Source organism: Adiantum capillus-veneris, chromosome 13 (genome assembly GCF_014529385.1).
Source record: "Adiantum capillus-veneris isolate H3 chromosome 13, ASM1452938v2, whole genome shotgun sequence".
In the NCBI taxonomy this organism is placed as follows: Eukaryota; Viridiplantae; Streptophyta; class Polypodiopsida; order Polypodiales; family Pteridaceae; genus Adiantum; species Adiantum capillus-veneris.
Window position 1 is genome coordinate 129,826,331 of NC_140943.1, and position 22,836 is coordinate 129,849,166.

Here is a 22,836-nt window from a genome sequence, read left to right on the forward strand (position 1 = left end):
CTTACAAGGCCAACCAAGGTGCTACAAAAACTTACAAGACATGTAGAGGCTAGAGTTCTAAATAACAACTGTAAGAGTCACTAGGTGACATGTCAAAACTCAATCATTGATGTGGTGGTGCAATACAAAAAGGGGGCAAAGCTGGCGGCCGCAAAGGAAACAAATGTCAATAACCAAGGAGCAATGAGTCATGACTCATGCCTGATGTTCACCTCTAGGTAGGAGCATCCCACCTCCCAATCTATAGTGGTGTCCTGGATGTCATGAATATCATCCCAATCCTCCTGCGTAAGCTCATCCTCATGCGTACATCCTCTTGCCTCTTCAAGCACCTTTGCCTCTGCCTCCATCTCCCACTGTAGAAAAGGGTCTGTGACTTTGGATGATGACTTGCAAAGCATTCTTAAGTTTACTCTGACAAAAACAAGGTCATTTGCTTTCTCCGCTCTAAGTCGGTTCCTCTTTCTAGATGCAATGTGGCTATATACACTCCACAATTGCTCCAAGCAAGAGGAGCTAACCGCTTGGCTGAGAATGTGGATGGCAAATCATTGAAGATCGGGACCATTTGAACCGTTTTCTTGCCACCACAAGAAAGAGGAAATCTCGGTGCGATGAATTTGGGCACCGACTGTCCCAAATGATCCTCGCATATCCTTGTAAAATGCAAGCTGATCCTTTACTTTGTGTTGCATGTCACGATCGGGGTGAAGCTTCTTCAAGATGGTGTTCCAGTATGTATTCACCTTTGAATCATGCTCATGTCCTGCACCCTGGAACTCTAGATCCAACACAAAAGCTGCACCATGAAGAGGTGAACTATAGGCGTTCCACCTGCTATTGCAAAAGTCTTTGATTTCTTCGAGCCTATCTGGATCCTTCTCAAGATCTTCAAGAGCCTCCACCATGCGATCCATTGCTTCATAGACCTTGCCAATGCAAGGTTGCATACCATCCATCGCTCTAAGCAAGTGGATCATTGGTTTCACCATCTTGTCAAGAGTCTTGAGAGGCTCCCAGAACTCGAGATCCTCTACCTTCCCTGTACAAATGATCCCTGTGACTATACTTGCATGGGAAGTCTCAACAAACTCTATGCTGATGAAGAGCTACTGCACTGCACTTTGACACTCTACAAAGCGGCTCAACATAAGATAGTTGTAAGCAAAGCGGGTCTCACAATACTTTAGAAGCACTTTGCCCCCCAATCGCTTCAAGAACTTGGCTCAAAGCACGTTGTGGTTGTTGATGAAAGAAACCACTTTGGACGTAGATGCAATGAGAGGCTCTATCGTTTGCCGAAATCCTTTAGGAGGTTGTTAAGGCAATGTGCCATGCAAAAGGACACCATGATGTGAGGATAAATGCCTTCCAAAATAGCTCGGGTTGCCTTGTTTGATGCCTCCCCATCAGTTACTAACCCTATCACAAGCTCCGTCCCAATGGTCTCTATGGCAGGAGGCCCACTCTCCTGCAAGGACATTTGTTGATTTTCCTGTTTCCGTGACGTCATGGGAGTAGGCAAAATACATCTCCCCTTTGGAATAGGCAACAATGCCATGAATGCACCTCCTCCTAGTGTCACTCCATCCATCCGCAATGAGGGTCACACCATACTTCGTCCATCGTCTCTTCATGTTGAGGGTTGCCATCTCCGCAACGGCCTTCTCTCTATCGAGTGCGGAGGGCCTCGAAAGAGGGTGGCACATAACGTGCCCCATACTCTCCAATCCTCGTGCACATAGCTTTGAAGTACTTCGACCTACACGGGAAGTCTTACCGAGCCTATATGAAGGGGATGTGATCATGATAGAAAAAGCGCGCAACACTTGTATCCACATCCTCCTTCTTTTTTGATCCCAAGTGGCATGTAGGGTGCATTGGCGAGGTTTGGGAGTGAAGACCGGAGTAGTATTAGGCATTGAAAATGCCGATCGAAATGATGTCGCCGCCCCCGTCTCCGTCATTGCCGCATTAGTATCACCACCAACCGATGAAGAAGGTGTGGAAGAGGGAAAAACCAAGTCGTTGGGGTTGATTGCGGGACGCTTTGGCTTGGCCGCTTCTTTCTCTACTTTGTCGGCTTTGATGGTGGATCCCTTGGCTTCAAATACCTTCAACAATTGCTCGTTGACCTCCTTGCATATTGCTACTTGTTGTCCCTCTAGCTTAAGGAGGTGATTGCGGACTTTGTTTGTGCCTGATTGCCGTTCAAAGCCTTATAGTTTGCATAAAATGCACATGCATCACCGGCCTTTCCCAACACTCGGGAATGCACTTCGTCCCACCATGAAGCTTCATCCTTCTTCTTCTTCGCACCCAAGGGCACACTTGATGCGGAAGCTTGCGCCATGAGACTAGAGAGAGAGAGAGAGAGAGAGAGAGAGAGAGAGAGAGAGAGAGAGAGAGAGAGAGAGAGAGAGAGAGAGAGAGAGAGAGAGAGAGAGAGAGAGAGAGGTTGTGGCATGGAGCTTGGAAGTGAGCCTTGAGCAAAAGAGGGAGAATTTCCAAATGGAGCTTGAACTTCGAAGCTTGAGCCTTGAGGCCCAAGGGAGAAGGAGAGACTGGAGAGAGCCTTGAGGCTTGAGGGAGAGGCTAGAGCATGTGAGAGGTTGAAACTTGAGAACTTCGGGGAGGGATGATCTTTCAAGGAGGCATAGTGGAATTATATAGAAGAGCTCTCCCCGCCCCCCTCCCCCAAGAGGCAAATGTTCACAAGCGTTGCCCCTAAACGGCCAGGTTATAAAAAAGAAAACGTTAGGCTTTTTTTCAATTTTGAATCTGCCATTCCGTCTGCTCGGCCGTTCCGTGCTACGTTCCAGTTAGACATTGGGACGGAATGCCGTTTCGTTTGGGAAGACGTTCCGGGAACGTGGGGGGGACCGTTTTACCCGTTCCCTGTTACTCTGAAAGGCTAGCTTGTTGGTCGCAAGCTTGAGGGTGAGCCCGTATTGGCTCTATGGCTAGGAGGTGAGCTTGTTGTCCGCTCTCTACGCTTGTTATGCGTGAGTATGGCTTGTGTCATGTCATGTGTGCAAGATGGATCCTGCAAGGGACTAACATTCTCCATCTTCCTTCACTTTTTTGTTCAATTAAGTTTGTTCAATTCTCTCGATGTCACGTGACACATCCAACCCTATGTGTTCGTGGACGAGCTACAACATGATCAGGGTTCAGTTTAGTCAAGTCAGTCTAGAATAGGAAGTGATCTGGCACTTTTGTGAGTCTGTTCGCAGACTGTGCATGTCCAGACACTTAGATTAGATGCATATCCTCTGGTTGCACACAACATGATCATCAGATTTCAGTTAGAACCCATCAGGAGCATTGTTACAGTGCATAGACCTATTTCCCCTATTTTTGACATTTTAACTTATTATATTTAAGTGACTTTTGTTGGGAACTAGGTAGGGCAATTTTGACAAGCAAGTATATAAGCAAACCTAGCGCTAGCACTTTCTGGCAGAAGAGGCCAGCAGGAGCACCTTGCTCGACATGCAACTTCTCAGCAAGACCCCCCCAGCAAGGCCTAGCGTTTTTGCAACACAACATCAACACTAGCGTTTTTGCACCATAGACCAGCCCTGGTGTTTTTGCACAGCAGATCAGTCTCGGCGACCACAAGACACAGCAAAGCAGCCCTAGCGCTAGCAGATTTCCTGCAGAAGACAGTTTTCAGCCCTAGCGTTTTTGGTTTGTAGATCAGCCCCGGTGTTGTGCAATTCCATCGTGATAGAATCAGCAGTAATACCAGCGTTTTCAGTTTTCAGCAGTATGACATCGTAGTAGAAGTCCCGAACCTCGCAGATCTCACCTTCCCGTAGCAAATCCTCGCCGCATGGTCATATCCAGCATAGTTTGCAGTTTCAGCCCGGAAAACGCAGATTTCAGCATCTGTGTTTTCAGCGCGTCATCGTCGCATCGTCGCCATCAACATCATCACCGACATAGAGTGAGAATTCAGCAGATAAAGATTTGCAGATTTCAGCCCTTAGCATTTTCAGATTTCAGCCCATCTCGTCATCGTCGACATCGTCGCCAAGTCTAAGCATTTTAGAGATTTGTACAATCATAAGTAGACCGCTCTCGCCATAGATAGTGGGGCCTTCGAAAGAGGGTTTGACAACTTGTTGGTGTCGTATTCTTCTCTCTCTATCTCTCAGTCTCAGCACTTTCATTCACAGTGTTCACCACTTTGTTTGTGTCCATTGCACTCTCTCACTAAAGGAACGGAAGGCTCTCCCTTCCGTAAGTAAAAGGAACCCTTGAGCACATTTTAGAGCAGTCATCTTGAGCAAAGTTCAACATTGACTTCCGTTGCACCTTACAATGGTATCAAAGCTTTGACAGTGTTCTGTATCACTCAAGGAAAGAATCACAATTTTTTTTTTTTGCTTGTTAAGGTCGCACGTAACCCAAGTCCTCTTGGGCGTATCGATTTCTAATCGTGTTTTTCAAGAGTGACAGGAAACCCAAGAAAGAAGGGCCCGTCCAGGCTCCCCTTGTGCCTCTTTTCACTCAATGAGAGCGGACCGTGCACTTAACGGCCGGCCAATCGATGTGAGGTGGGAAAAAGCAACCTTGGTATGAGCGTAAGGCCGCCAAGGTGTGCGCCCGCGGAAAAGAGCAGAACTCGGTTGAAGAGAAGATCCTTCTCTAACACAGATTGCAAGCTAAAAAAGAACACCTCAAGAACCTCAAGAACTCAAGAACCAAGATCGACAAGAACCCAAGTTCCTCGTGAACTTAAGAACCTTAGACTTCAGTGGATTGTCATCACTCGAAGCGGAATGGATATTTCTCTTGGAGGTGATGAGCATGAGAGAGGCGAAGAAGAATTTTCCCCACTAGGAGGTTTTTTCGACTCCCCCCCCCCCCCCCCCCCCCTCTTCACCATCTACCCCAAGGATTACACTAACTCCTATAGAGGCTTTCGACAAGATGATGATGGACAGGAAGTTAGAACGCGAAGCAAGAAAAGCAAAAAGAATGGCCGACTTTGAGCGTGAGCGCGAGCAAGCACGCTTGGAGGCCGCATAAAGAAAAGTAGAAATAGAGCGTGAACACGAAGAAAGAATGGCAATCATAGAGCGTGAGCACGAGCAAGCACGCTTGGAAGCCAAAGTACGAGAAGCAAAGTTGGATCATGAGAACAAAGAAAGAGAAGGAGAATTTGATCGCGAGAACAAAGAAAGAGAAGCAGAATTTGATCGCGAGAACAAAGAAAGACTAAGTAGCATTTGATCGCGAGAACAAAGTAAGACAAGCAATGAACGACCAACACATGAAAGAGATGTTGCGATTCTTTTCTCAAATGTAGGCACAGATACAAGAAATTCGGGAAAAGGAGACTCTCTCAGTCTCTTTTTCTCCAAAGCATGACATGTTACCATATACATCTGGTAGTGATGTGTGTGAACACACTAGGACCGCTGGGACATTTTTTCCCTCTTTAGGAGGTTTTTTTTCCCAAGCATTGTATATACGCCCATCACTCTAGGGCTATCTTACTTTCCATTGCACACTAAGTAACACACTCTCTATTGTGTGCCTTGAGCTTCCTTCGTCTTCTCCAAGCTGTGTGCATTTCTCCGCAACCCTAATTCCAATAATTGGTATCAGAGCACGTTGCGTCCTCTCGGGCTTAGTCGCCAGCTGCTCCAGCACACGCCTGCTCACTTTCTCCGATTTCAGTGAGCTTTGGCAAGCGTTCGCAAGTCGACAAATATTTCGGGAGAGGTCGTAGAGCTCGGTCTGCTCAGATTTTTGATTTGGGCTCATTTCGGCCTCCGTTTTCACTACAGGCAGTACTGCATAGGCTATTTCGTCATTTTGTGCAAAATTTCTGTCAGTGCCGTTTTCTGCATAACAAGTGCCTTACAGTCTTCTACGGTTTGTGCTATATAGCACGTGTTGTTCCCGCTCCATTTCTCCTATTTTCGAGCAGTTTTCACATCAGGTGCAACATTTACCATGGTTGACAACAACAACACAGATGTGTTCAAGATGTTTGCTGCCAAGGACAGGTTGGATGGGGACAATTACCCTATGTGGACTTATATGATGCAACACGTTCTTGTATCAAAGGGCGTCTGGAATATTGTGCAAGGCATTGATGTACGTTCTGGTTTTGAGGATGTAGACAATGTTGAGGATGTTGCAGGTCTTGCTGCAAGGATTGCTGCTGTTAGAGTTGTTTTGCCTACGGCAGAACAAGCTCGTTCGGATGTTAAGGATGCGTAGGCTCATGCATTGATTGCGTTGTCTGTGAAGCGCAGCATTGTTCCTCACATCCGTTTAGTAAAATCTGCAAAACAGGCTTGGGATATTCTAGCAGGTCTTTATACAAGCTGCAATGAGGCTAAAATTGCTTTGCTGCGTAAAGAGCTAGAGTCGAAGATTATGCATGAGGAAGATGATATGGACACTTTCCTTGCTAGTGTCAAGGATATCAATGAGCAGCTTATTTCTGCAGGTGAAGTCATTTCAGATAGTTCCCTTGTGCAGATTCTTCTTGATGCCTTACGAGATTCTTACTAGACTTTTGCTAGTACTTGGAGACTTATGACCCAAGGAAATCCAGAAGTTGTCAAATTTGATGCATTATGCACATTGCTGTTGCAAGAGTCACTTTCCAGAAAAAACAGGACTAGACAGCGTGCAGTTGAACAAGCTTTTATTTCTTCTCAAAGAAAGGGTGGTAACAACAATGCAACCACTTCTTATGGTTCTGTTGCGAGTGGCAAAACTTCTGTTCCTAATGCTTCTGCTGGCAACAATTCGTCAGGCAATTCTGGTGACAAGGGCAAAAAGAAGATGCGTTGCCATTATTGTAAAGCTAATGATCACTTGATCAAATCGTGTTCTAAGTTGAAGGCCAAAGAGGCTAAGCAGAAAGAGGGTGGTTCCACTGCAAATGTTGGTTCCACTACGAATGCAGCCATTGTTGAGTCTTCTGTGAAAGGAGATTGTGTTGCTGATGTTGATGCACAATGGGCTTTTAGCGTAGAGTGCACCTACAATCCTGCTGTCCATATGCATGCTTGTCAGTTGCTGCAGATTCACATGTGTGGTATTTCGATAGTGGTGCTACAAAGCACATTACCTCACATTGTGAATTGTTTACCTCTCTCGAGTCTGTCCCTCATGGGAATTCAGTCACTTGTGCCAACAATGCCTCTTATCCTGTTCAGGGAGTTGGAAAGATTGTGCTTACTGCTGCAAATGGTAGTTCCTTCACACTTGTTGATGCACTTTATGTACCTGGGATCAAGAAGAATCTCTTGTCTCTATCCGCACTCGCTAGACTTGGACTTGTAGTCAAATTTGTGGATGACAGATGTACAGTTCATGATCTCAGTTTTGGTGATGAAATTGTTGTCTATTTCCTTCTGTGCCGTGGGTTCTATAAGCTCACTTTTGTATGATAAGTGTGGACAAAATTTTGCAAATGCTGTTGCAGATTCAACGGCTATTTCAGATGCAAAACTTTGGCATGCACGTTTTGGTCATCTGAACTTTGCCAAATTGCTACGTTTGCAGAAATCTGATATGGTTGCTTCTTTCCCGTCTCTTGAAGCACCTGTCAAACATGTTTTTGAAGATTGTATTTTGGGTAAGATGCAGCGTTCTAAGTTTCCAAAGGATGGTTCAATTCGGGCCACATGCAGGTTGCAGCTTGTGCATAGTGATGTTTGTGGGTCCATGCAAACTCCGTCCTTGGGCAATTACCTTTACTTCGTGATTTCATTGATGATTACTCCAGGCATGCATGGGTATTTTCGCTTACAGCGAAGTCCTAAGTTTTTATGTGCTTCAAACAATTTTTGGCTATGACTGAAAATGTCTCGAAATGTACTATGGGTACCCTCCGTTGCGATCGAGGGGGGGAGTATATGTCTCATGAATTTAATGCATTTCTAGCTAGTCGTGGGATAAAACACCAATGTACAGTGCCTTATACACCTCAGCAAAATGGTGTTGCTGAGAGGAAAAACAAGTCACTGACGGAAATGGCACGATATATGGTCAAAAGTCAAGCTTTGCCGCATTCTTTTTGGCTTGAGGCCATCATGTGTGCCACTTATGTACTTAATAGGTGTCCTACGAAAGCTTTGCAGTCTATTACTCCATATGAAGCATGGCATGATAGAAAGCCTTCTATTGAGCACATGCGTGTTTTTGGTTGTTTTGCATACGCTTTGGTGCCACAAACACGGCGCAGAAAATTGAATGATAAGGTTGTCGAATGTATTTTTGTTGGTTATAGTGCTGAAAGCAAAGGTTACAGGTTGTATCATCCGCAAACAAAGCGTATTTTGGTTTCACGGGATGTAGTGTTTGTGGAAGATTCTGTTCAACCCTTGCTTTTATGTACTAGAGACAATAGTGTAAGCTCATAGGACATTTATGACACTTTGTTGCCTCTTTTCAATGGTGGAAATACGAATGTAATTTCCAATGAGGCAAATGTACAGCCTATGGGGGTTTCTGAAAATGTTACAGATCAGCCTATTACTGATGCAGATGTACATGATGTACTTGATGAGGAAAGGGCTAGAAATGAGCAGGCTAGAGGTATGCCAAAATGGCTGGTGCACACTTTGCGTGACAGTAAATTGGATGCACCTTTGTCTAGTCGTACTCGTTCAAGCTCTCGCCATGCATCTTATGCATCAGATTGTTATGCTTTGGTTGTGTCTAGCTTACATGATGTTGAGGAGCCTCTGTCTTTTGATGAAGCACAGAATTCAGAAAATTGGATGGCTTCCATGTAATCAGAATATGATGCACTTATAGAAAATGACTCATGGACTTTATGTGATTTGCCTCCTGGCAAAAAGGCCATTGGTACGAAGTGGGTTTACAAGTTGAAACGCAAGCCAGATGGTGAGATCAATCGCCATAAGGCTCGACTTGTTGCAAAGGGTTATGCACAGCAAAAAGGCATAGATTATGAAGAGACTTTTGCTCCCACTTGTCGTATGACTACTGTGTGTGCATTGGCAGCTCATTTTGGTTGGGATGTACATCAATCAGACATTGTTACTGGTTTCTTGAACGGTGACATATTTGAGGAAGTTTATGTAACGCAGCCTCGCAGTTTTATCATAAAAGGACAAGAGGACAAAGTGTGCAGATGTAAGAAGGCTTTGTATGGGTTGAAGCTTGGTATGAGAAAGCTGACACTCATTTGGTCAAACAAGGCTTTCGTAACAGTCCAACAGAAAGCATATTGTATGTAAAGCGTGAGGGTGATGTACTTCTCATTGTGGTTCTTTATGTTGATGATTTGCTGATCATTGGACCAAATGAGAGACATATTGCTGAATTTAAGGCTGATTTGAATGCTACTTTCAAGATGAAAGATTTGGGGCTGTTGCATCATTACTTGGGTATATAGTTTAAGCAGTGTGATGGTGGTATTGCCTTGTCAGAAAAGTTACATAGAGACATTGCTATGTAAGTGTGGACTTGAGGATTGCAAACCTATTGCCACTGTGACAAGGTGGGCACCACGTGCCAATAGAAAACAACAGACTGAACAGACTTTTAGCACTTCAATAACAACTGTTCAATAACAATTGAACTGAGAGAGAGAGAGAGACGACACGCGACACGGAGTGGCGGAATTCCACCCCAGAGAGTATTAGCCCCAAACCTTGGCGCTCCTTTCGGCATTTCTTTATATTACTGCTGATTCGCAAAGTACAACAACCGGGGAGCACCTGCTGTGCAATCTGCGCGCTAAAAAGTGCTAGAGAGGGCTCCCAAGGCTCATATTTAAAGGCCCAAAGCCTAAAAGCATCAAATATGAAAAGCTGACCCCAAAAAATCACTTTCCTAAAATTTCTGGATTTCTCTAAAAATCCATCGCGAATTCCAGAACGTCCGTACAAGTGCCACATCATCATATTTTGATGTGCAAAGTCTTTTTAGCGTGTTCTGCTTTATTTTTAATGCCTTTATGTCACTTGGGGCCCCATCGCACGGGGTCCCCATAAGTTGGTAGGACTTCCTTCTTCTGTTACTTGTTCTTCTTAGGGTTTCTAGAATTAGGGTTTGCAGGTTTTAGGGTTAGGGTTTCCAGAATTAGGGTTTCAGTAGTTAGGGTTTTTTGTAGAAATTAGGGTTAGGGTTTTTGCTCTCGGGCAGCCACGTCATTTGTAAGTTGGCTCCATTCTTTATGCTTTGATACGTCAGCAATTTGTTACATCTCCCCTTCTTGGAAGAGAGTAATCGTCCTCGATTACAACATATCTGCAAAACAACTCAAGTTAGCTCAAAAATTTCCGAGAGACATTCTGAGGGACAATCAGTTTGCTCTTTTTATTAAGGAGTTACCTTCTCCTTTGTGCTCTTTTGATCAAGGAGTTAGCTTCTCCTTTCGGCTGTTTTGAGCAAGGAGTTGGCTTCTACTTTCGTCCAGATTGGAACTCTTGATATTCCGGCGTAGTAAAATTAGCGATCACACCTAGACTGTACTGATCTTCCACGGGTGTCCTGATGCACTAAAATTACATACCCAGGCAATCTCATCCAATTAGGAATATTCAGTAGTTGGCACATCACAATGCAACACAAATGCTCACATATGCATGTTACAAGACATAGAAACATAAAGCTACCGATGAACACTCCTCCCGCATAACCTAACAAGGTCCAGGCCGGGAGATATTCAACGACTCCCTCATCACTCCTCTCGCATAACCTAAAAAGGTTCGGGCCGAGAGATATAGAGGCCTTTTACAACGAAACGCCCCCCAGAACGCAGCCTGCGTCGTTTGGAGGTGCTGAGAGTAACCACTGCTTAGACTTCTTAATACTCGTCTCGCATAACCATCCAGGTCCGGGCCGGGAGTCACAACAACAATTATTTTACAAGCATATAACCAAACGCTCCCTAGGCATCGGCCTGCGTCGTTCGGAGGTTTTCAAACATACAATGCAACGCTTCCCAGGCATCGGCCTGCGTCGTTCGGAGGTTTTCAAGCATACAATGAAACGCTCCCCAGGCATCGGCCTGCGTCGTTCTGAGGTTCAAACAATACCAAAACATTTTCACTTCTCCACCCGGGAGTAAAATCACCAATCATTGAAACCGGTATTAAAACCAGAGTCAAAGAGTTCAAATCGGCACGAAGACAAGTTCAAAACAGATACCATCCATTTCAAACAGATTCCAAACAAGATCACCAAACAAGATCAAACAAAACTCAAAAGCAATCTCAACATTAGCCGCGAGCTCGAAAAGTTGACTTGCTTTCCATCCTGGAACCCGCACAAAAAATTAGGGTTAGGTTAATTCCATAAGGTCGTAGCCGAGCACAGCATGGTCCATTAGCTCTTGGACAGATAGTGTTTCTTTGGTGGCGATGGTACTCCCAAGATAGCAATCGCACTGGACCTCCAAGGTCATCTGCTCATGAAGAGACATCTACTAAGAGATGTCGAAAAATTTCAAGTTATAATCTGCTAGGGTTTTCATGGCAAGCATTTCAAGATACCCCACTCTGCCAGAAGTTGCACTCCGTACGAAGATGTCAGAAGCCATATAACTTCGGACAAAATTTTTCTTGAAAGCTTGCCAAGTACTTTGAGTATACTGCTTGGTAGCTATCAACATCTGCATGGCATTGCCACTGAGAAAAACAGTGACCCGAAACAAATCTTGGATCCTTCTTTTGCAAGTGATCTTAATGGCTTATGCCCTGTAAGACATGAGCGGTGAAAACGGCAACGCGCCCGATGCGCGATGAAGTAAGGTTGGGAGTGGCTAACAAGATCCCTCAAATAAAATTCCAATAGCTCTGTCTGCTCTTTTGTAGGACCGGTATGCTTTCAAAAAAGCACACGCCTGATGCTCCGGTACCACCGTCACAAGGCGAGCACCACGTGCCAATAGAAAAGAACAAACTAAACAGACTTTTAGCACTTCAATAACAACTGTTCAATAACAATTGAACTGAGAGAGAGAGAGACGACAAGCGACACGGAGTGGCAGAATTCCACCCCAGAGAGTATTGGCCCCAAACCTTGGCGCCCCTTTCGGTATTTCTTTATATTACTGCTGATTCGCAAAGTACAACAACCGGGGAGCACCTGCTCTGCGATCTGCGCGCTAAAAAGTGCCAGAGAGGGCCCCCAAGGCTCATATTCAAAGGCCCAAAGCCTAAAAGCATCAAATATGAAAAGCTGACCCCAAAAAATCACTTTCCTAAAATTTCGGGATTTCTCTAAAAATCCGTCGCGAATTCTAGAACGTCCGTACAAGTGTCACATCATCATATTTTGATGTGCAAAGTCTTTTGAGCGTGTTCTGCTTTATTTTTAATGCCTTTATGTCACTTGGGGCCCCATCGGACGGGGTCCCCATAAGTTGGTAGGACTTCTTCTTCTGTTACTTGTTCTTCTTAGGGTTTCTAGAATTAGGGTTTGCAGGTTTTAGGGTTAGGGTTTCCAGAATTAGGGTTTCAGCAGTTTGGGTTTCTGGCAGAAATTAGGGTTAGGGTTTTTGCTCTCGGGCAGCCATGTCATCTGTAAGTTGGCTCCATTCTTTAGGCTTTGACACGTCAGCAATTTGTTACATCCACTCCCATGGAAATAGGTTTGAAGTTGAGTCTACATGATGCTGGTGATCCTGCTAATGTCACTCTTTACCAAACTGTTGTTGGCTGCCTCATTTATGTATGCAACACGAGGCCAGATATTCAGTTTGCAATCTCACAGGTCAGCAGATTTATGCTTAGCCCAGGGTCTAAGCATTGGCAGGCTGTCAAGAGGATTTTCCGCTACCTTAGTGGCACTTTACACCTTGGCTTGTTTTATCCCAAGGGGGGATCATTGCCGCCAGACTTACATGCTTTTTCGGACTCAGATTGGGTTGGTTGTTTTGACACGCGAGTGTCCACAAGTGGTTTTTGTTTCATGCCTGGCAGTTCATGTGTATCATGGTTGAGCAAGAAGCAACCTACTGTGGCCACTTCGAGTTGTGAGGCTGAGTACAGGGCAGTCTTAACAGCTACGGTTGAGTGTGTATGGCTCAAACGCCTTATGGCTGATTTGGGTGTTGGACAGGACACTGCCAACACTATCTGCACTGACAGTCAGAGCGCATTGGCAATTGCGAGGAACCCAGTTTTTCATGCTCGCACAAAGCACATTGAGGTGCATTACCACTATGTCAAGGAGAGGCTCTCAGCAGGAGAGATCAGCTTGGCTTATGTGCCAACACAGGACAACCGTGCAGATCTTTTCACAAAGGCATTGTCTCGTGAGAAGCTCAAAGCTTTCCGCAAAGCTTTGGGCTTGCTCCCCTTTGTGGATTGATCATGTCCTTAGGGCATGGCACTTCCCTTTACTCATGTGCCAGCTCTCGTTCACCACATCACTCCAGGGGGGATTTGCTACCATACACATGTGGTAGTGATGTGTGTGAACACACTGGGACTGCCGGGGCATTTTTTCCCTCTTAGGAGGTTTTTTCCCCTGAGCATTGTATATACGCCCATCACTCTAGGGCTATCTTACTTTCCATTGCACACTAAGTAACACACTCCTATTGTGTGCCTTGAGCTTCCTTCGTCTTCTCCAAGCTGTGTGCGTTTCTCTGCAACCCTAATTCCAACATGACACACAGGATTTGCATGATGATAAGCATGCTAAATTGCATGATAATGATGAGCATGATGATTTGGATGATAAGGACAAGCATGATGATTTGCATGATGATCAAGATGTGATTTTGCACAAGCATGATGATTTGCATGATTATCAAGATGTGATTTCGCACAAGCATGATGATTTGCATGAAGATGATGTGATTGTTCACAAGGATGATGTGTTAGTTGATACTTTCTCTAGTGAAGCTAACCTCGTTGCAGATTCGATGAATCACGAAGAACCGATCTTGGCTCTCGAGTTGAGGTCCACAGAACCCCACAAGAAGGTTTGATCAAACACGAAGAACCGATCTTGGCTCTCGAGCCTAGGTCCAAAGAATCCTCAGAGGAAGTACTATGTGTTCGTATGGTTAGTCAACACACATTGTTCGAGTGTTTCATTCGTGATCGTTTCGTGTATTTTAGTTAGCGTCTTTATGTGATCCCTTTTCTTAGGCATGCCATGTTGTACGTTGAGCACGATTCACTCATGAATGAGCACGGAGCACAAGAAAGATTGAGCATCAAGCATCGGCATTTCCATTGTGAATTGCCACGGCTGATTGATTTGGATCAGAAAGAAAAGATTCGATCTCATTGTTTGCATGTGTTTGATGAACGGTTTGGCACTCCGTCTCTATGTTCATCAACATTGCATGCACAGTCTTTAGAGAAGACGAGATTTTTTCCAGTCACTTTACATGGAATGGGTATGTTCATGTTTTTGTGTTGGAAGTGGTTTCATGAATTTTCAGCCTCGGAGATTCTTGAAGAAGGTAGACGCATGACTATAGAAAAAGTTGAAGCATTGAAGGAGACTCAGAAGACTTTGTGTCGCTTTCGGCGCGGCCCAAAGAAGCAAGCATTGCAGGCCTTTATGAAGTTCAAGTATTGCATGACACACGCATCAGAGTGGGTTGGCGAAGAGTCCTTTCCAGGATTCTGGCAGTTGTTGGCGATCTCCCTCCACGCCATACAGTTCTGTACCAGTACCTCACTTTGAAAAAGAGGGGATGTCACGTGACACATCCAACCCTGTGTGTCCGTGGACAAGCTACAGTATGATTAGAGTTCAGTTCAATCAAGTCAGTCTAGAATAGGAAGTGATCTGGCACTTTTGTGAGTCTGTTCGCAAACCATGCATGTCCAGACACTTAGATTAGGTGCATATCCTCTGGCTGCACACAGCATGATCATCAGATTTCAGTTAGAACCCATCAGGAGCATTTTTACATTGCATAGACCTATTTTCCCTATTTTTGACATTTTTCACTTATTATATTTAAGTGACTTTTGTTGGGAACTAGGTAGGGCAATTTTGACAAGCAAGTATTTAAGCAAACCTAGCGCTAGCACTTTCTGGTAGAAGAGGCAGCAGGAACACCTTGCTCAACAGGCAACTTCTTAGCAAGACCCCCCTAGCAAGGCCTAGCGTTTTTGCAACACAGCATCAACACTGGCGTTTTTGCACCATAGACCAGCTTGCGTTTTTTCCCAGCAGATCAACCTCAGCGACCACAAGACACAGCACAGCAGCCCTAGCGTTAGCAGATTTCCGGTAGCTGACAGTTTTCAGCCCTAGCGTTTTTGGTTTGCAGATCAGCCTCGACGTTGTGCAATTCCGTCGCGACAGAATCAGCAGTAAGACCAGCGTTTTCAGTTTTCAGCAGTAAGACATCGCAGTAGAAGTCCTGAACCTCGCAGATCTCACCTTCCCGCAGTAAATCCTCGCTGCACGGTCAGAGCCATCGTAGTTTGCAGTTTCAGCCCGGAAAACGCAGATTTCAGCATCTTCGTTTTCAGCACATCGTCGTCGCATCGTCGCCATCGACATAAGAGTCAGAATTCAGCAGATAAAGATTTGTAGATTTCAGCCCTTAGCATTTTCAAATTTCAGCCCGTCTCGTCGTCGTCGACATCGTTGCCAAGTCCAAGCATTGTAGAGATTTGTACAATCATAAGTAGACCGCTCTCGCCATAGAGAGTGGGGCCTTCGGAGGAGGGTTTGACAACTTGTTGGTGTTGTATTCTTCTCTCTCTATCTCTCAGTCTCAGCACCTTCATTCACAATGTTCACCACTTTTGTTTTGTCCATTGCACTCTCTCACTAAAGGAACGGAACGCTCTCCCTTCCGTAAGTAAAAGGAACCCTTGAGCACAGTTCGGAGTACTCATCTTGAGCAAAGTTCAACATTCACTTCCGCTGCACCTTACACTCGAAGTATTAAAGTTGATTCAAGTCTTGCAAAGTTGGTAGTTCACTATCTTTCCATTCCGTGCAGTTTTTATAGTGCTGGAGACACAAAAATCATCATCTTAGAGTCATTTGGAAGCGTTTTGATCTCAAAAATATCCCAGAATGAATGATTTTAAGAGTAAAACAAGGGTTCCTAGAGCTTTTGAAATGTACTCTTCCATTCTCCCCTTTGATAGGGAATTCCGAGCAATAAAAGTGTCGTTTTGAGGTCATTTTTCATGGCATTTTCTTTGGGGAAAACTATGTTGAAACCCCTAAAGCAATTTCAAGAAGTTTATGAATGTTTCAAAGCTTCTCCAGCTTTGGCATTTTTATTCGTGTTGCTTCTGTGGCCAGTCAAGAGTAAATACATACATTTTCTCTCTCTGGTCTCTCAAGGGATTAGTCATGGCCCTAAGAGTGTAGATAATTCTGGATTCTTGTAGTCCAAGGGAAAGTAGTGACAAAAGCGTCTGCCTTCGGTTTCTGGGTGCATAGTCCTGGTCGTTCTTCTTGTATACTTTTTTGGTGTATGAGGGGAGCGGCCGGGCGTGCCCTACCTGACTCCGAAAACAAAACAAAAAATCAAACATGCTTGTGAATGGTTTGAAACACTAGCTTCACTAGAGTCCGGCCTCGCCATTCTCATTACCTTGCAACTCTGATTTAGGCATTATGGAGTCCTTTCTCTCTCTAGCTCGTTGAGAGCAAATTATGGCTTAAGCCTCGTTTCTCTTCTAACTTCCATAATCTTTTTTAGTAGATATAAGCTTGATTTTAACTGTTTCTATCACCAAGATTGATATATATATATATATATATAAGCTTGATTTTAACTTTTTCTATCACCAAGATTGTATTTTGGTACGAGACTTGATCAATTTATTTATTGAAAGTATTTTCTTATCTTCTAAAAAAGATTATGGAAGTTAGAAGAGAAACGAGGCTTAAGCCATAATTTGCTCTCAACGAGCTAGAGAGAGAAAGGACTCCATAAGGCCTAAATCAGAGTTGCAAGGTAATGAGAATGGCGAGGCCGGACTCTTATATATATATATATATATATATATATATATATATATATATATATATGAGAGAGAGAGAGAGAGAGAGAGAGAGAGAGAGAGAGAGAGAGAGAGAGAGAGAGAAATGAAATGAAATGAAATGTTATATTAACGTCTTCAAAAGGCCATAATGACCTATGAGACCCGAAAGTTACAAAGTGGTGGATCTGATACAAAGTCAGAGTAACAAAATAATCTAACAACAGTACAAAACAAAGATATATACTATGGGGTCCTAAGTTGATCGATGCGAACCAAGCAAAAGACCAAGCAAAAAAATGGGCGGCTTGTTGGGATAGGTGAATCACAAGAGAGCTAGCATCGGTCGTTGGCGAATCTCATCAATTCCTCCATGGTTAGTAGTCTGACCGGGCGTCGTGCATGTCTGGCCAGCGTGCTCCGAATTTTTGTCGTAGCCTCCGTCGATGCTGTGTAGTTCTTCGCAGTCGCGGGCGCCTGGATCTCCCCAGTTCAATTGCTCGGTCAATCAGTGTGCCTCTGGTATGAGACGAGGGGGAGCTCTGCTGTGGGAGTGGCTCCTGCGGCTGGCCCGTGTCTGCTCTGAAGAAGTCTGTGATCCGTCTTTGAGACTGGCTAGCCTCGCCATCAGGCTATCTCTGTGTCTGCGCAGCTCGAGCAAGAACAAACCCAGACATCTCTGATCGTCGTATCCCATGACTCTTGAGAGTGGTCCAAAACCTTCTCTGAACAAGCAATGGAAGCGGCCTCGTATCTCGTAGTAGACGGGGCAGCGACATGTATAGTGTAGCTCTGTCTTAGGTTCCATGTTACACAAGGGGCATGTCATGTCCTCTGCTGGTACTCCGCTGTATCTCCCCGTCTCAATCCGCAACTGGTGAGAAGATGTGCATAACTGGCCAATAGCACATCGTATCCCATGAGACAAGTGGGTATCCATGTATCTGGGTCTCGCCACAAAACCATCTTTTGTAAGCTGGAGAAGGTGGTCTTTGTAAAAAGCCATCTTCGTGCCCAATTCCTGTGCTGGTTGTATCCATGTCCTTCTGGTGTCTAGTTGGGTCAGGTCTTGGCGTATGAGCTTGGTGATCTCTGACTGTGTAAGGGTGAGAGATGGTGCATCCAATGAGTAATGGAATGGTGGCAGCCGGTCTATGCTGAACCCATGTGCCTGAAACCATGATGTCATCTCCCCATACCAGCATGTTGTATCTCCTTGTATGGCTAACTGTCGAGAGGCTTCAAGTGCTATGCGAGCATATCTGTCTCGAGGAAGTGCCCATGTGCGGTTTATGAAGGAGACTGATCTGGTGAGCGCCTCCACCACAAGTGGGGGGGGGCCGCTAGCTCTGCTCGGATAATGGCCCGTGGTATTGATGCCTTGGCTCTAACGAGCCGCGAGATCATAGAGACGAGAGGTTTCTCCATGTTCCCCCATCCGTCTGAGCGACCCGGCCTCCCGTGGTGATCCAGTGAAGGTCCCCATATCTCGGTTCCATAGAGCAATGCTGAAGCCACCAAGGTGTCAAAGAGCCAGAGCTTCGTCCGGGGCTCCTGAAATTGAACCTGCGAACACATCCTCTCCAATCTACCCAATGTTGCGTGGGCTCTAGCAAGTCTGGTTTCTGCTGCTCTTCTGAGTGAGAATGTAGGTCCGCTAAAAACCACTCCAAGGTAAGTGTAAGCGTCTGTGTACTCCACAGTCTCCTGGCCGTATGTGAGTGTGGGTGCTGACCTCCTGATCCACTGTGGGGTGGTATGAAACACCATAACCTTGGTTTTACCCAGGCTGACAGACAAACCACTTTCGTGGGCAAACGTATGCATAGCATCCAATTGACGTTGCATTCCCTCCGGGGATTCGGAGATCAACACTATGTCATCAACATATAACAAAAGTGGAATCCATGTCCCTGCCAACTGAGCACCTTTATCCCCGTCGTCGTCAATGTAGTCAGAAATCTCATCCACATACATACCGGAAAGAGTGGGAGAGAGCGGGCAGCCCTGCTTCACCCGAATAGTGGAGTGAACCGGTGTAGAAAGTCCCTCCGAGGTGCGTACATGCCCTACTACTGATCTGTACAATGCCATGATCCCCCAAATGAGTTCTGTGGGTACTCCCATTTCCTGTAATCTGCGCATCAGTCTAGCTCTGAGAGAGAGAGAATCATATAGAAAGTTCTCTCGAGGAAAAATTATTGCATGACTGGGGAGAACTCTTGCTTTGGCTAGAGTTTATTGACAAGAGGTAATAGAGTCAAGTAAGAGCTACCTTTTGAGGTGTGGGGTGGCCACTGTTGAGAGAAAGGCAGTGATCAGTTGTTTCTTTGACCTAGCAATTGATACCCTAACTTTCATATCCTTCACATGATGCAGAGGCTTCAAAGGGCTGTTTAAAACCTGCAAGACTTCAAGCTAGTAATTGTTGAGGGGAGGTATCTCCAGGGTGCAAAATTTCTGGTTATATGGGAGGAGGATCCTGTAATAGGGCTGTCAAGGTTGGGATGAGATCACATGCAATCAAAGGCCTTAAAATGGGAGTTCCCCATCAAAACACGAAATAGTGATGGTTGATGCACAATCACAACACGTTGAAACAAAACGATGTATTGAAATCTCTTGTGAAAGCCTCATGCGATCATGTGTCATAGGGTCTTGAAGGTGCCCTCAACCTTCTTTATTTGACACCATGAAGGAGAGAAGTGAGGAGCTCACACATATAGGGGCAAACGCACAGGGGGCACATATATATATATATATATATATATATATATAGAGAGAGAGAGAGGGAGGTGCATAACTTTGGAGCAATATCTGTAGCTAACTCTAAATCAATAACTCAAGGTTCTTTAATGAGATCTAAGTGATCTTCTGATACCTAACTTATCTAATACAAATTGAGGGGCCAAACTCACTTACATAGGACTCTGGGCCAAAACCAAAATTGAAATATCTGGTGATACTTAAACGTGGGGGCTCAACTAATAAAATGGCCAAAGTACAATCAGGCTACAAATAGTCATATAACCATGAGAGGCAGCCTTTATGTTGATAAAACAATGTGCATCAGGCTTTGATGGTGCAACCATCATATCTAACCTTGTGCAGAAAATTAGATTCTTTTTTGCTGTGCTAAATGTGCATTGTTGTCCTCTTCAGTATACATGGCTTTGCTGAAAGTAAGGTGTTCCTGTGTTGTACTAAATTTCCTCTTATAGCGTGCAGTTCTTTGTTTTTAGAGTAGCTCTTTTTTGTGCTTGAAAAAAAAACATCACTTGGCTTGGTAAAAGACTTTTGGAAGTAATTTTTCATTGTAGGGCAGGAACTGTTATTTCAGAGGGCTGGGAGGATGGTCAGGCCTTCAAGGATATACAAGCGCACTTGGTGAGAAATATTATGGCCTTTGTGCATTACATGTGTTAATTGATGAAGCAATGTAAGTGTTATGTCGCTGTTGTATATTTTCTTTTGTCACTCCTTAACTCATAAGAAGTCAGCATTGTGGAGCTAAAGCTGTTTGAAGACTCATTTGTTTGGTATTGCAAAGAGTTTGCTTTGGTCAATTCATGTTTAGACAAACTAAGATAATGCTCCTTAAGGCTTTTCTGTGACCTTTTGTTTATGTACAAGATGGTTCAAAGGGATAAATTTTCCTGCCTTTATGCAATGGCCTTTGCATCTGGACCCAGTGGGCACCCTATCCTTCTTTGAGTTTCTGGTGAGTATCAGCAGTTGTATCCTTATTGGCCACGATCCAATTCCTCACCAGAAATGTCAGTACTGCAAGTTCGCGTCTGGCTATCGCCGCATGCAACACGATGGCGGCTCTGACACCGGGTCAGAGTGCACAATGTATTCATGGAAATGGAGGAGAGAGAGTGCAGCTGAGAGGAAGAGGCAAAAAGACCATGGAACCAAAAATTGCATATCACCAAGACCGTGCATGAAAGATGGAAGCAATGGTGAGAGTAAGGGTGTAAAGAAGGGGGAAAGTCTGCAGCTGCTTGGATGAGATGCAGATAAAAAAGGAAAACGACCATGTGAGGTCTGCATGTATATATGTGAGAAGATCCTTGGCAGCCATATGATAAAAAAAAAACCTCCACGATTTGCAAGCATGCCCTAAAATGGCAAAAAATGACAATGTGAACGATGAGAAGTGGAGTGAGGCAGTGAACTGAATGGAGGTGCCTAATGCAGCACCAGCGAGCTCGTTACTCACAACCCAAGGCCCTACATGCTATGAAAAAGAGCAAAAACGCAGCAGTGGAGGCATTTTTCAAATGTGAATCTGGAATGTCATGTATTTGAGGGTTTTATATGGAGGCCTTAAGAGAAATGCTGCTTACAATCATTCAACTTAGCTCATCAAATACCTTCTATGTACTGTCTAGCGTGAGAACATGGTTTATGACAGTTCTTTCCGTTTCCATACAGTAGACACATACGGGTATGCAAGTATGATTGGAGTATGTTTCAACCCTAGAACTTGAAACAGATGTGACCTTTATAAATTTGAAAAAACAAGAATGATTATTCATAGTAAGCACTCCACCATTGAAAATGCAACTTTTCATGTCTTAATTTAGTCTTGAAACTATGAAGAATTCCAATCAACATCAATGCTTACATAAAACTCATCAACTTGAATCTTTCTTACAAATTTCGAATGAGTGTGATGTCATTTTTCATATGGGTAGGAAAACAATGGTTCAGCTAACATAGGAGTATGGCTCCATCGATGGTTTATGATTTGTTGTGTTTGGAATCCGCTAGTGGTCATTGGCATCACAATCTTGGTAATAATCTGAAATTCTCCTTGCAGAGATCTCTATTGGAGCAAAGAGAGGCCTTAGAAAAACATAGAAAACTTATCAGAAAGGGAGGAAAAACGGGTAAGTCTGTTTGTATTTGCACTGATAGAAGCTTATTAGCCTTCATGAATGCAGTGTCAAATAAAATTTCATAAGGTACTTGCCCGAAAAGTTATTTTACAGATAAGGTTGATGGAAATGAAAGCGACCTTACAGTGGTAGATGAAGACTCTCTGGCTCAGGAAGAGATTTGCAAGTGTCGGCTTCTTAGCATAAAACGTGTAAGTATTGGTATGTGTAGTTCAGGTTGATGGTTGATTGTGGTGAATGGTTGTCTCATTATAGAAAGGCTTATCAGGAGGAGGAAGCTCTCTTAAGAGACCGAGATCGTCTTGAACTAGATAGGGCACGCCATTTGCGTGAAATGAGGCGGATAAGAGATGAGGATGGTTCGCGGTTCAATAGCTTTCCCATCCTTAACAAACGTTATTCTCTTTTAAATCTTCTTGGAAAGGGTGGTTTTAGTGAAGTCTACAAGGTATGCTTTTATTGTCACTGCATTCAGTAGAAGCTGGTTTGCCGGTATCTCTTTGGAGGGTTTCAAATCTTAACTAATACATCTCAAAACTATGAAAATCAGGCTTTTGACTTAGTGGATAACAGATATGTGGCTTGCAAACTTCATAGCCTAAATGGCCAGTGGACTGAGGAGAAGAAGCAAAGCTATACAAGGCATGCCATTCGTGAATATAATATTCACAAAAGCCTCATTCATCCTCACATTGTGCAACTTTGGGACATCTTTGAAATTGATCACAATACCTTTTGCACTGTTTTGGAGTATTGTAGTGGTATGTTTTTGCTTTTTTTTTTTTCTTCAGAACAAAAAAACAATAAAAAGCAGCTCTTGATTTACTAGCCTGAGATTAAGTTCAGCAACCTTGCGATATCTTGAGTGTTTAGGATAGTTCAGAACCAAGAACAATATTACGAAGGGCTGCTGTAGTAAATGCTGACATAGTAAACTAGGGCAGCATGCAAATTACACACCAAAGGTTGTTTGGAATCTTTAATCTCGA

General features: G+C 44.2%; 1 protein-coding gene across 2 annotated transcripts in view; it reads left to right on the forward strand.

The window, feature by feature from the left end:
- Positions 1-22,836, forward strand: part of TSL (Protein kinase superfamily protein) — a 98,647-nt gene that overhangs the window by 73,431 nt on the left and 2,380 nt on the right. Inside the window, exons 7-11 of one of the 2 annotated variants that reach the window (XM_086527383.1) lie at positions 20,261-20,327; positions 21,769-21,838; positions 21,914-22,038; positions 22,116-22,295; positions 22,398-22,608. In XM_086527383.1, coding sequence (XP_086383509.1) covers positions 20,261-20,327; positions 21,769-21,838; positions 21,914-22,038; positions 22,116-22,295; positions 22,398-22,608 — 653 coding nt within the window. The remainder of the gene's footprint in view (positions 1-20,260; positions 20,328-21,768; positions 21,839-21,913; positions 22,039-22,115; positions 22,296-22,397; positions 22,609-22,836) is intronic. The other variant, XM_086527384.1, reaches the window with a different exon arrangement.